Source organism: Perognathus longimembris, chromosome 10, assembly GCF_023159225.1.
Source record: "Perognathus longimembris pacificus isolate PPM17 chromosome 10, ASM2315922v1, whole genome shotgun sequence".
NCBI classification, from domain to species: Eukaryota; Metazoa; Chordata; class Mammalia; order Rodentia; family Heteromyidae; genus Perognathus; species Perognathus longimembris.
The window spans coordinates 12342870-12357545 of NC_063170.1; the positions used below are offsets into that span (position 1 = coordinate 12342870).

Consider the following 14676-nt stretch of genomic DNA (forward strand, 5'->3'; position numbering starts at 1 on the left):
AAAGTTTCACAAACTCCTATGCCCGTGGCTTCTTTCAATGTTCCCAGCCTCCCTGAAGGTGGCCCAATATGTCCAGTTGGCCAAGCCAGCCTGGCCCACTAAATCCGGGAAGAGATTTATGGCCATCTCTTGCACTCACTGACACCCTCTAGCATAACACAGAAAGAGCTGAGCAATAAAGCTAGAGGTGTCCCCAGATTTTCCTCAGGGAAGCAAAGGAAATCCTGGGACATCCACCCTCCTTCCCACCGCAAGCCCATCTTACCCTGGCACAGTTTCACAAGGCCCGTGACAATGATGGCAATCAGCGCCAAGACCTTGGCGTAAGTGAACGCATCCTGTACTCGTGTGCCCCACTTGACGTAGGCACAGTTTACAAATGTCAGCAGACCTAGAAGGGAAAACCACAAAGTTACTGGCAAGCATAAGCTGAAGGCATAGAGGACCCAACCTCTCTTCATAGAAAAACATCGCTTCTGCCTTTTCTCACAAACGTCGAGGGAACCATGGGCCAGTGGACATAAGAACAGGCAAACAGGGGACCTGCCCCAACTGACAGTACTCATGAATATCCAAAATTACAAAAGCATGTAGGAACTTATATTCATACATTCTGATAGCCAGAATCGTTTTTGGAAATTCTCCACACACCCAAGAAAGGTGAACCTCACCTCACCCAATCTTCCTCATCCACATTCCTTCCCAAGGTGCCAAAGTACAAACAAGAGGGGTTACTTCACTTGATAGAGTGGCAGCCAATGAACAAAAGTGTCAGGTACTGAGTTCGAGTCCCAGTCTTAGACAAAAAAAAAAGTGCAAGAGGCACAAGGACTCTCTATGGACATTAGACAGTGGGGACAAGAGAGGACCTATATGTACATTAATAAGTTAGGTAGGGCTGGGACTGTGGCATAGTGGCAGAGTGCTTGCCTAGCAGCCATGAAACCCTGGGTTTGATTCCTTAGTACCATATAAACAGAAAAGGCCAGAAGTGGCACTTGGCTCCAACAGTAGAGTGCTAGCCTTAAGCAAAAGAAGCTCAAGCTCAGGGACAGTGCCCAAAACTGGCAAAAAAAAAAAAAAGTCAGGTAAATCTGAATGCATATGACTGATTACTGAGGAATTAAAAGAAACAATGTTTGGAGCTCTTTTTGTTTGTTTGTTTTTTCTTTGTTTTGTTTTTGTGACAGTTCTGGGGCTTGAATTCAGGACCTGGTTGCTGTCCATGAGCAGTTTTTCATTTATTTTCTTTTTGCTCACTTTTTTCTTTTAGCACTCTACTACTTGAGCAGCAGCTCAAGAGAGAGACAATGTTCTGTACGTAAGTGTTAAAAAACAATGTTACGGGCTGGGAATATGGCCTAGTGGCAAGAATGCTTGCCTCGTATACATGAAGCCCTGGGTTCGATTCCCCAGCACCACAATATACAGAAAACAGCCAGAAGTGGCACTGTGGCTCAAGTGGCAGAGTGCTAGCCTTGAGCAAGAAGAAGCCAGGGACAGTGCTCAGGCCCTGAGTCCAAGGCCCAGGACTGGCAAACAACAACAACAATGTTACATAACTGACAACTTCATAGATACCCCTCAATCAATTCTCACAACACCCCCATATATATAATATATATATATATATATATATATATATATATATAATATTTCCATTTTATAGATGAGAAAACTGAGGCTAAGGGGAGCCAACTACCATTCCAAAGCCCAAACGATCACCAAACCCACAGCCCTATCCAAACCTCTCAGTGAGGTCCCTGGAGAAATGAGCCTACCGAGTGCTCCCAAGGTTCCTATCAGCAGTGCTGCCCTGAGCTCCAGCTCCTCCCTCGTGCACCTCAGTGATATCTGGACCCTATGGAGTTGGTCTAGCACCTCACCCCCACTGGGATTCTACAGCAAAAAAACCCACAGTGGTACCTCCAAATACTGCCCCTAACCTTGAAAAAGGGAATTTAAAGATGGACTCAAATGTTATCCCAAAAGCTTTCAGGCCCATCCTCTTAGTCACTGGTATCTATATTTTACCCACTTTGACAGTAAGTCAAAAAACAACCAGGTGCCAGTGGCTCACACCAGACATATATACACAAAAGAAATGGCCTCCCTTACCTACTCCTCCAGCCTTAGCGATACCCACTTCCAAGTCTGACTCCACAACACAGCTCAGTGTCCTGTGGACATGTCTCTAGGAGATCTCTCTCTCGGGTGTTTGGGCTTTGTTACCCCAAGATTATAAATCCGCAGAGGGGAATAAAAAACATAGTGTATTCTTAAATCATTTCTCAGCAAAAAAAGAAAACTGATGAACCATGGATGAAATTAAGGGGTTGATGACTCTGATTAAATAGCCAATTTCCTGGAGCAAGCAAATTTTCAGAAAGATAAGGGGCTGGGGATATAGCCTAGCGGCAAGAGTGCCTGCCTCGGGTACACGAGGCCCTAGGTTCGATTCCCCAGCACCACATATACAGAAAACGGCCAGAAGCGGCGCTGTGGCTCAAGTGGCAGAGTGCTAGCCTTGAGTGGGAAGAAGCCAGGGACAGTGCTCAGGCCCTGAGTCCAAGGCCCAGGACTGGCAAAAAAAAAAAAAAAAAAAAGAAAGATAAGACATTTCTCCTTTCAAAAGGAGAGAAGCTCCCCGGGTCTAGCTGTGAAAATGAACACATGGTAGGAATGGCCTCCGTGGTGTTTCAAGAGCTTCACTCACTACACTGGTAAATCATACAGGTGTCCATTAACAACAATTATATGGAGTAGGGGTGAGGCGCAACAGCCAAGAGTGTCAGGGAGAAACTGCTAAACTGCAGATCAAAGTTCTCTGTGTGGACTTATCCTAGACTAGCTAACATAGGCAGTTAACCAGCAAGCCACAGGCCCATGTGCAATACAATAAGTACATTCTGAGGTACTGCTTGCTCAGCCCCTTGTGTTGGTTTGGGTTTTGCTTTTGCTAGTTGTGTGGGGACCGGAGGGGTGTCTGGTATCCTTCCAGTCCTAGGGATCAAACTCAGAGCCTTGAGTATGCTAACATTCTACCACTTGGGAATTGTGCCCACTTCCATATATCATGATCCATCAGACCAGATAATGAGCCCAAGTTGAGCCTTTGTCTCTCCAAGGAACTATCCTTAGTGTCAGAATGCCAAGAAACAAAATCTTCTATAGTACTGGGCTACACTGAGTCAAGAACTACATGTCAAAAAACAGCTGGGCACTGGTGGCTCACACCTGTAATCCCAGCTACTCAGGAGACTGAGACCTGAGGACCATGATTTGAAGCCAGGCTAGGCAGAAAAGTCTGTGAGACTCTAATCTCCAATAAACTACTCAGAAAAAGCCAGAAGTGGTACTGTGGCTCAAGTGGTAGAGCACTAGCCTTGAGCACAAAGAGGTTCAGCACCTAGGCCCTGAGTTCAAGCCCCAAGACTGGCAAAAAGAAAAAAAAACATACAAGCCCTTAGTAACAGGAAGAGAAAAAGGAAGCAAGACTATAAATAGAAGCAGAAGTGAGAAGGCATCAGCGTTGAGAATAAGACAAATTTTTTAAAAAAAGAGAGAGAGATAAAAGACAAAAAAAGGTATGAAATGGAGACACAGGAAAAATGGATATATTCACAGAAACAGATTGATATCCTGTCTGGCTCAATAAGCTTGCTTATAGTCTCAAGATGAGAAAGAGATTGATATGCCCCTCTGCTCACAGTGCCAGGCATTATGTCTCACTTCTTCCCTCCATCCTACAGGGTTCCTGCAGGCTTGATTCTCTTTGCATAGCATACAGTACATACAATTCAGTGGGAATTCAATAACCACTCTAATGAATGAAAGCTGTTTCTCAGGGACATCCCTGAAGGACCCTTTCCATGACTAGCTGGGTGAATTGGAAGACTGAAGCTGGGTCAGCAAGCCTGTCTCTACAGAGGAAATCTGGAGTGAGAATACTGGATAGCTCACACTGTCTTCACAGCTACAAGAGAAGCATAAATAGGAAGATCATTGTCCAGGTGGGCCTGGGCAAAAACAAGGCAAAGGGACTGAGGACATAGCTCCAAGGGTAAAGTGCCTGTCTAACTAGCATGATCAAGGCCCTATGTTTGAATCCCAGTACCTCCAAAAAAATCTGAAGGAGGGAAAACTTTTCCCACAGTTTATTCTTTATATTTTCACTTATTCTTTTTTTTTTTCTTTTCGGTCAGTCCTGGGGCTTGAAATCAGGGCCTGGGCACCATCCCTGAGCTCTTTTGCTCAAGGCTAGCCCTCTACCACTTTGAGCCACTGTTCTACTTCTGGTTTTCTAGAGATAAATTGGAGATCTCACAGATTTTCCTGCCCAAGCTAGCTTTGAACCTCAAGCCTCTAGATCTCAGCCTCCTGAGTAGCTAGGATTACAGGCGTGAGTGAGCCACCAGCACTCGGCTACTTAGTTATCTTTATACTTTCACTTAGTTATCATGTAGACATGCTTCTTTCTTCATTCAAGTAGTTAATTAGCCAAGATGTGCTGCTAAGGCCAGGAGCAGTGTGTCTACGGTACGTAACAAAAGGAGCAGGTGTCTAGGGTACATAGCAAAAGGAGCACACTGTAGTGGACCAACTCCAGGAAACTGAGAGTGAGTATATCCTTTAAGACCAGCCCCAGGCACATAGATTGCCTCATCCTGCTCTCAGTCCTGCCAGAGAACACAGACTACCACGCTGATGCCAAGTACCTGGTCTACTTCCCTGATTCTAATTAAGAAATAAAATGTCTTGACTTACGTAACTGTAACTCCTCTGTATGTCACCTTCATAATATATATATATTTACAAAAAAGAAAAACAATTTCAGCATCTGAGTCACAGCCCTCCAGGCCAGCCAATACCTCCAGCCATTTAGCTCCCCAAACTTTATCAGAGCTCAAACAAAGATAACAGGGGCAAGCCTTGAGACCAGATGCTCTGATTCCACAGCTACAGTTCACACCCTAAGCCTTCCCTCTTCTCATTTTCTGGACAAACCAGCATGTATAAGCATGGGACCCACTCGAGGTTTTCAAGCATCCCTGGGAGCCTGCTTTTTTGGCAGATATTTACTTGTTTGCTTATTGTTTTTATGTTTTTGCAAATCAAACTGAGGACTTCAAGTACTCTACCAGCTGGATTACTCAAGTTTTGGTTACTCAACATATTGCCAAGAAAGAACATTCTAACAGCAGATCCAAACCCAACCCCTAGACAGAAATAAATCCCTGAGCACTCTCTCTGGCAGAGACTTGCAAATCATCTTCCAGTATTTACTCTCTCCTTTTTCCCTTCATAGGAATTTTAGCTGAAGTCATGACTAAATCAAACATTTCCCAGCCTCTCTCACAAGTAGCTATGGAAAAGAAACTAACACACTTCCTCCAAGGGGGCTGTAAACAGATGTTTCATATAAGATCTCAAGAAGCACTTCTGGACAGGTGCTAGAGGCTCACGACTGTAATCCTAGCTACTCAGGGGGCTGAGATCTGAGGATCACAATTCAAAGTCAGGTTAGGCAGCAAAGTCTATGAGACTCTTGTATCCAATTAAGCATCAAAAGAGGTGGAAGTCGAGCTGTGGCTCAACTGGTAAGAGTGCTATCCTTGAGCACAAAATTTCAGTGACAACACCCTCAAGCCCCAGGACTGTCACACACACACACACACACACACACACACACACACACACGAGAGAGAGAGAGAGAGAGAGAGAGAGAGAGAGAGAGAGAGAGAGAGAGAGCACTCCAAAAGAGAAGGTGTGCTTCTCTTTCTCCTTCCTAAGGCAGACCTGACATCAGGAGTTTGAGATCATGGCTAGATGGCACGCTGAGGACAGCTGAGGATGGCAGAGACGTAAAACACAAGGAACCTGGATTGTTGAAACATTTTTGAAGTTGTCCTACCAGCCTAGTCCCCCTGTAAGATAGGGAATAAACTTCAGTGTTTGACTTATGTTGCCTTAGGTTTCCTGATGCAGGAAACCCACACTAATCCTGAATAATACATGCACCGCCTGAGAGAACGGCATCTCTTATACAGGAGGTGGCTGGGCAGTCTGAAGCTGTAGTCCTAGCTATGCTGAGAGTCACAGCTCACCATTCCCACAGGGGAGGGCAGTGAAACCATCCAATCCCTCCCACAGACAGACAGGGTGTGGCCAAAGGGCATCTGAGGACAGAGTACAGCCCTACACAACAACAACAGTAGGTGAGTCCACAGAAGGTCAACCCTACCCAATGGCCATCTGGAATCCAGAGCTATCTCCTAGCCTATGCTTGATTACATGCATATTTTCCCCGAAAGTATTCTTAAAGAGGATCCTGGTATTGAACAGCTGTCCTCCCAGCTACAGGCTGAAGAGGATCATTTGTGCCCAGGTTTGCACCTAGGAGTTTGAGACCACATTTAAAAAAAAGAAAGAAGGGGCTGAGAATATGGCCTAGTGGCAAGAGTGCTTGCCTCCCATACATGAAGCCCTGGGTGCAATTCCCCAGCACCACATATACAGAAAATGGCCAGAAGTGGCACTGTGGCTCAAGTGGCAGAGTGCTAGCTTGGAGCAAAAAGAAGCCAGGGACAGTGCTCAGCCCATGAGTCCATGCCTCAGGACTGGCAAAAGAAACAAAACAAAACAAAAAAAAAAACTTGTCCATTTAAATAATGTAATAGCAATTCTAAACAGTACTAAATTGTAAGGATCAGCTGGAATCACTTTTAGTCAAGACTGATTAATTTACTTTTCACAGCACCAGCCAGCCAAACAATTAAACAATGGCTTGCTTTTCAACTCCCCCCTCCAAAAAAGAAAAAAGAAAGAAAAACCCAATCTGGAACTAAGGTACAGCTCAACAGGAGAGTACATGCTTAGCATGTGTAAAGGTCCTAGGTTCAATTCCAGGCACACACAAAAACAGTATCTTTGCTTTTTATTATACAAATACACTTCATCTTATAATCAGAACATGATAAATAAGATGAAGACTTGGTATTAGGCCTTTGTAACTCTCAAAATGAGGACTGTCTAAATGAGGGGGAAATATCTTTCTAAATCAAAATCCTGACCAGGTGTGAGTCTAAGAAAGCAGGAGACCAGGGAAAGATATTCAGGGCAGGGTACCAAAGGCTCACGCCACTGAGATCTGAAGATCACTGTTTGAAGCCAGGTGGGACAGACAAATCCAAGAAGCCCTTATCTCTTTTTTTTGTTTTTGTTTTTGTTTTTTGCCAGTCCTGGGCCTTGGACTCAGGGCTTGAGCACTGTCCCTGGCTTCTTTTTGCTCAAGGCTAGCACTCTACCACTTGAGCCACAGTGCCACTTCTGGCCGTTTTCTATATATGTGGTGCTGGGGAATCGAACCCAGGGCTTCATGTATACGAGACAAGCACTCTTGCCACTAAGCCATATTCCCAGCCCCCTTATCTCTTATTAACTAGCAAAAAGCCAGAAGTGGAGGTGTGTCTCAAGAAATAACACCAGCTTTGAGCCAGAAAAAAAAAGCCAAGCAAAAGAGACAAGATCAGCTAAAAATGTGGCTTAGTGGTAGAGTGCTTGCCTAGCATGCATGAAGCCCTGGGTTCGATTCCTCAGTTACACATAAACAGAAAAAGCCATAAGTGTCACTGTGGCTCAAGTGGTAGAGTGCTAGCCTTGAAAAAAGAAGCTCAGGTTCAAGCCCCAGGACTGGGGAAAAAAAATACCATTGGCCACTAGCCAAGGAAGAGATCCTATATTCCTAATTTATATTCCAAAGAGAGAGAGAGAGAGAGAGAGAGAGAGAGAGAGAGTGTTAGTCCTGGGCTTGAACTGAGGGACTAAATACTGTCACTGAATTGTTCTTGTTCAAGGGTAGTGCTCTACCACTTGAGCCACATCTCCACTTCTAGCTTTTTATTGTAGTTAATTCAAAGTAAGACTCTCAGACTTTCTTGCCAAGACTGTCTTTGAACCAGGATCCTTAGATCTCAATTTCCTCAGTAGCTAGGGTTACAGATATGAGCCACCAGCACCAGGCTATTAAGAGCTATCATTTTGCCAGGAATGTTGGTACACACTTGTAATCCTAGCACTTGGGAGGCAGAGGCAGGGGGATCACAAGCCCCAAAGCCAAACAACCAAGGAAGGAAAATAAAATCAGTTCCTCTCCATAGTCCCATAAGTGAGTAACAGTACCTAAGCATTCAGCGTTCTGTCAGCAACATAAGACTCCATCTATTACAGAAAATTCTAAGACCCCAGAATGTATCTCTAGTAGAGTGCATCTCTAGTATGGGTTCTCAACAGCAGCACTATTAAAATTTGGAGTGGGATAAGTCCATATGGGCTGGCCTGTACATAGCAGCTTTTCAGCAACATCTCTAGCCCCATGAGATGCCAGCAGTACCACCTCCCAGTAGTGATATCCACTAAAAATTTATCCAAAAATTGCCTAATGGCTCCTGGAAGCCAAACTCACCTCCATCTGAGAACCATTACTCTATGGTAATTAAGTAGCTAAGACAGTCTGAAATACCCCTAAAGCTGCTTAGATCTCTCCACTAGTATAACCTATAAATGTGCTGGGTACAGCCAGGGAGTACAGCAAGCAACAGTGCCTTCAGGGGCCAAGAAAGTAACCTGAATGGACAAAGGCAAGAAAATGTGGGAGGGCTGGGGATATGGCCTAGTGGCAAGAGTGCCTGCCTCGGATACACGAGGCCCTAGGTTCGATTCCCCAGCACCACATATACAGAAAACGGCCAGAAGCGGCGCTGTGGCTCCAGTGGCAGAGTGCTAGCCTTGAGCGGGAAGAAGCCAGGGACAGTGCTCAGGCCCTGAGTCCAAGGCCCAGGAATGGCCAAAAAAAAAAAAAAAGAAAATGTGGGAGAAATGTATACTCCATATAAAAAAGAACTGAACACCGTGATACATCGCCTATAAACTAGCACTTGAGAGGCTGAGGCAAAAGGATCCCAAGTTCAACAAAAAACCTGGGCTGTGAGGGAGAGAGAGAGAGAGAGAGAGAGAGAGAGAGAGAGAGAGAGAGAGAGGGAGGGAGGAGAGAGAGAGAGAGAGAGAGAGAGAGAGAGAGAGAGAGAGAGAGAAAGAGAGAGATAGTGACCTGATTTTTCAAATGCTGGTAACTAACTCAAAATTATTTAAAACATTATACAGGCCTAAAAAAAAAAATCCATGTGGACCAAGTCTAGCCCAGTAGCTACCAGCCTGTGTGTGGCTCTTCCCCTAGAGTTGGTTACACAGAGACTTCCTGGATCCTTTGTTCTAACATGGAACTATTACTATTTACTCTGGCATAGCTTTAACTTCTTTATGCAGTCTCTCAACCAATAAGCTGAACCTCTCTTATCTTTGCATTTCAAAACTTCATCCTCTTATCCTACCTAAGCCTCACTCTGGGTTGAGTACAAAGCTTTAGTGTTCTTTCTCCTGAATTACAACCTGTTAGTTTCTTCCAACAATTTATGTCTCTTCAGCTCAGACTATTCCCATTCTTACCCAAAGAGACTTCCTTCCAATATCTTCTTGTTCTGTTTAAAGTCTGATTCTGGGCTGGGGGTATGGCCTAGTGGCAAGAGTGCTTGCCTCGTATACATGAGGCCCTGGGTTCGATTCCTCAGCACCACATATACAGAAAATGGCCAGAAGTGGCGCTGTGGCTCAAGTGGCAGAGTGCTAGCCTTGAGCAAAAAAGAAGCCAGGGACAGTGCTCAAGCCCTGAGTTCACGGCCTAGGACTGGCCAAAAAAAAAAAAGAAATATAAGAATAATTTCTGTACAAAGATCATAACAACAGCATTATTTATAAAAATAACATTATAGAGCACTTAGTATATATCAGATAGGAAGAAGCACTTACACACACATTGATTCAATGATATTCCTCATAACAATCTTTTCAGCTAGGCAACAATCTGAAATTTTATTTTAGCCAGGTGACAGTGGATCACATCTATAATCCTAGCTACTCAGGAAGATGAGATCATGGCTTAAAGCCAGGACAGGTAGAAAAGAATTTTAAAATGTTGATCTTGAAGAACATTTCATGAAATAAAGGTGGGGGAGAGTGGTATACTATATTTAAAAAGCAGAATATTGGGGCTGGGGATATGGCCTAGTGGCAAGAGTGCTTGCCTCGTGTACATGAGGCCCTGGGTTCAATTCCCCAGCACCACATATACAGAAAATGGCCAGAAGTGGCGCTGTGGCTCAAGTAGCAGAGTGCTAGCCTTGAGCAAAAAAGAAGCCAGGGACAGTGCTCAGGCCCTGAGTCCAAGCCCCAGGACTGGCCAAAAAAAAAAAAAAAAAAAAAGCAGAATATTGGGGCTGGGAATATGGCCTAATGGTAGAGTGCTTGCCTCCCATACATGAAGCCATGGGTTCAATTCCTCAACACCACATATATAGAAGTGGCGCTGTGGCTCAAGAGGTAGGGTGCTAGCCTTGAGCAAAAAGAAGCCAGGGAAAGTGTTCAGGCCCTGAGTCCAAGGCCCAGGATTGGAAAAAAAATAAAGTGGTATATATGATAGAAGATATGGCTCAAGTAGTAGAATACCAGCCATGAGCAAGAAAGCCAAGCCAGAGTACAAGGCCCTTAGTTCTAGACATAGTACTGTAAACAAAAGAAAAAAAGCAGAGTAGCTCCATGGCAAAGCACTTTCCTAGCATGTACAATATCCTGGGTTTGATATCCCATAACAAAAAAGAAAAGACAGAAAAAAAAGAAGTACATTTAAACAAAAGCCGACTATAAGTCTGCAAGCAGCAAAGTCTGAGGACAATTCTATTAAAAAAAACACTATCAGGACTGGGATGTAGAGCAGTGGCAAAGTGCTTGCCTAGCAAGTGCAATGTCCTAGGTCTAATCTCCAGTATCAATAAGGAAAAGATATATATCAAACACTATCAAACTATTAAACCACTCATCTTTGGTAGATATGAGAGTATTTAAATTTTCTCCTTGGTGAGCATACTTTTTTTTTTTTTTTTTTTTTTGACTCAGGGCCTGAGCACTGTCCCTGGCTTCTTTTTGCTCAAGGCTAGCACCCTTCCTCTTGAGCCACAGCGCCACTTCTGGCTTTTTCTGTATATGTGGTGCTAAGGAATCGAACCCAGGCCTTCAGGCATGCTAGGCAAGCACTCTACCACTAGACCACATTCCCAGCCCAATGAGCATACTTTTTTTAGGTCCACGATGGGGACTCAAGCTCAGTACTTGCCACTTTCATTCACTGACTAGTGCTCTATAACTGAACCACACCTCCAACCCCTTGATGAACATATTCTACAATCACAAAATTAGTTTCCTTTTAAGAGGTTCAGTGAGACTAGAATCTCTGGCTGAAGCCTATGAAACACCTAGCTAAGCACCCAGCTTTCTTCTTCCTCCCAAGATTATTTGTTTTCCCCCCTCACTGTCTCAAGGAATATGGAGGGATTCTCTTTTCTGTTTGCTTTTTTTTTAATCCTTAAAGTCAAGAGACAGAGTGTAATATTCAGTTCTTTACTGCTAAGTCTAAAGTACCCTCAGTCTTTATTCTATTTATTTATTTATTTTTTGCTGGTCCGGGGCTTGAACTCAGCCTGAGCACTGTCACTGAGCCTCTTTGTACTCAGGGCTGGTGCTCTACCACTTGAGCCCTTGAGCCACAGCACAACTTCCGGCTTTTTCTGAGTAGTTTATTGCTGGCTTTGAACCCCCATCCTCAGATCTCAACCTCCTGAGTAGCTAGAATTATAGGTATAAGCCACTGGCACCCAGCTCGCTCAGTCTATTTTTAGCCTTGTGGATAAACTATATGTGCAGCCAAAGCTTCTGCAAGCAGTAATAAGAAGCAAACAGTATAATCAAGTGCCTCTGGCAACACAGTGCTAAGGAACACAGGGAATTCTGGGCTCTCTAAAGCACTAATTCTGCATGGCTGAATTACATTCACAGTAATCTTTCCTTTTTGTGATTTCACCTTCTTTTCTACCCCATAAGAAGGAAAGGAAAATAGGGATCTACTGAAGTCTCTCAGGCGATTACCAGAAGACCGAACGCAATGTGGAAGCTACCTTCTTCTTATGGACTATTCTTTTTCGGAGAGCTTGTTTACAAATTCAGCTTAAAGAAATCTGAAACATCAATAGATAAAAGCCATTTTGGTGTGGTGCCTGCTGCTTAGAATAGAACACAAAGAATGGCAGTGGCAGGAAAGAGGGGTCCTGTGAGTTAAAGCATAAAGCTTTGGGACCCCACCTCCACCTCCACCCCCACCCCCACCCCTGGCCCTGCCATAGCCTAGAGAAGTTGACTGCCTCACGATGCCTTTAAACAGCCTTAAGATGAAAAGCTTGGACGTAAAATACCACTACCTTCACCATCAGCACCCCACCTCTACTTTTTCTATGCAACAGATGTCTCAACATTAGTATTTTTTCTTTGTTAAATGGTAAGTATTGATATTGGCACCAATCAAAACATCTGACTAGCCAGGCACTGATGCTTCACGTCTATAATCCTAACTACTCAGGAGACTGAGATCTGAGGATCATGGCTCGAAGCCAGCCCAGGCAGGAAAGTCCCCATGAGACTCTTATCACCAATTAACTACCAGAAGATGGGAAGTGGCACTATGGCTCAAAGTGGTAGAGCATCAGCCTTGAGCAAAAGAGCTCAGGGACAATGCCCAGGCCCAAGGTTCAAGCCCCAGAACCAACACGCACGGACACACACACACACACACACACACACACACACAAACACACACACACACAAATCTGACTAAAAACATGAGAAGACATATGTAAGACATGCACCAACCTGTCACACAGATTTCAGGGACAGCCATGTAACAAACTCAGACTTCTCCCTTCCCCATCCTTTATGCTTATTTATCTCTCAGGACCAAGCAACTTTGGTGAAATGGCATCTTCAAACATCAAGAAAACCTCCCTCTTCCCAAAAGAACAAACCATGCTCTTCAAATAAAATGACACCTGGACTGGGATATAGCTCAGTGGCAAAGTGCTTGCCTAGCAAGCACAATACATCCTGGGTTCAATCCCCAGTACCAAAAAAACGAAAAAAACACACAAAAGACACCCTCACAATTATCACAGCACCCCATACCCTCACACCTTCTCCTACACCCAGCCTCATACTTACAGATGCAGGCAGCAGCGAGAAGACGGCAGGCCACGTAGGGGGGATTACAAGTGGGGAAGGAGGGCTGGATGATGTAGTTGGCGAAGGTGATAGCGATGATGGCCTGACTGGTGGGCTCAACAATTAGCAGTGAGGCCCACAGGCGGATGAAGGCAATGAAGCCCCCAAAGGCCTCTAGAATGTAAGCATAGCTGGCCCCTGACTTGGTGATGGTGGTCCCCAGCTCTGCATAGCAAAGGGCACCCACAACGGAGAAGAGTCCACCAATGGCCCATACAACTAGTGACAAGCCATAGGAGGCCGTGTGTTTCAACACTCCTTTGGGTGACACAAAGATCCCTGAGCCAATCATGTTGCCCACCACCAAGCTGACCCCATTCAGCAAGGAGATCTCCTTCTTCAGCTGCATAGTTTCTGAGTTCTCTCTAGATGGCGAGCTGACTTCCTGGTCCACCCTGGGCTGGCTGGCTGAGGCAAGGAGGTGGTAGGTGGGAGGGGGTCCCGCATGCTCCTGAGCTTCCATAGCAAATCGTTCCTATACGCTTGCGTTTTCTGTGGCCCGGTGAAGAAAACTAGTAATGTCAAGTCTAGGTCAGTTGCTGGTGAGGGTCTGCTTAGGGACAGCTTGCCACACACATAATCAATAAGCCTCGATTCCCTCCTCAAGGCACAGGGAAATGAAGGCAGGCAGATCTCCACTGCTCCTAGAAAAGACATCATGAGATAAGGCATGATTTGATAAATTCCAATAAGAAACATGTCTTGACAGGCGCCAATGGTTCACACTTGTAATCCTAGCTACTCAGGAGGCTGTGATCCGAGGATTGGGGTTCCAAGCCAACCCAGGTAGGAAACTCTGTGAGACTCTTATCTCTAACTAACTACTGGAAAATGGGAAGTGGTGCTGTGGTACAAAGTGGTAGAGCACTAGCCTTGAGCAAAAAGAGCTCAGGGAATAGCACCCAGGCCCTGAGTTCAGTCCCTATAACTGACAAAAAAATATATATATATATATATACACATATATATGTATATATATATGTGTATATATATATCACTACTGCAGAGACAACCAAGGAGAGGTCCTCTATGTACAGCCATGTGCCATACACCTATTTTACTCTCCACATTGTTCTAGCACAATCAATACTTTTCCCAAATACCCAAAAGGAAGAAGATTATAGAATGAAAGAAGAGGTAGTTAGATCATCCACGGGATGTCCTAATCTGAGACTAAGTCATTATTGGCTTGTTTGTTTCAGTCTTCAGCCGCACAATCCTCATTATTACCTAGGCTACAAAGAGATTCGCCCACACCAATACTCAAGAACCCAACTAAAGCCATGGGCTTGGCCGTAGACCTGGCACTGGAAAGCATGCTGTGGAGAGATGGCACACACACACCTACCATCTTTGGGTGAGAGTTAATCTAGAAACCTCAAGAATGTTACATCCCACAGTAACCTACCCTTGAAAGATCCAGAATCTGTCAGAGGAAGAAAAGAACTTTCTTGACCCTGT

General features: G+C 44.6%; 1 protein-coding gene across 11 annotated transcripts in view; it reads right to left on the reverse strand.

The window, feature by feature from the left end:
• The window catches only part of Slc7a6 (solute carrier family 7 member 6), a 56624-nt gene that overhangs the window by 26496 nt on the left and 15452 nt on the right, over nucleotides 1-14676 (reverse strand). For 10 of the 11 annotated variants that reach the window (XR_007212287.1, XM_048355260.1, XM_048355266.1 and 7 more), the window contains 2 exons: nucleotides 13156-13859; nucleotides 266-391 (listed from right to left, as the gene is read on the reverse strand). Coding sequence is in view for 10 of the 11 variants with exons in the window: in XM_048355260.1 (XP_048211217.1) it covers nucleotides 266-391; nucleotides 13156-13678 (649 nt within the window). In the remaining variant the exon portion in view is untranslated. Of the gene's footprint in view, nucleotides 1-265; nucleotides 392-12810; nucleotides 13053-13155; nucleotides 13860-14676 lie in introns of those variants that run through there. The other variant, XM_048355267.1, reaches the window with a different exon arrangement.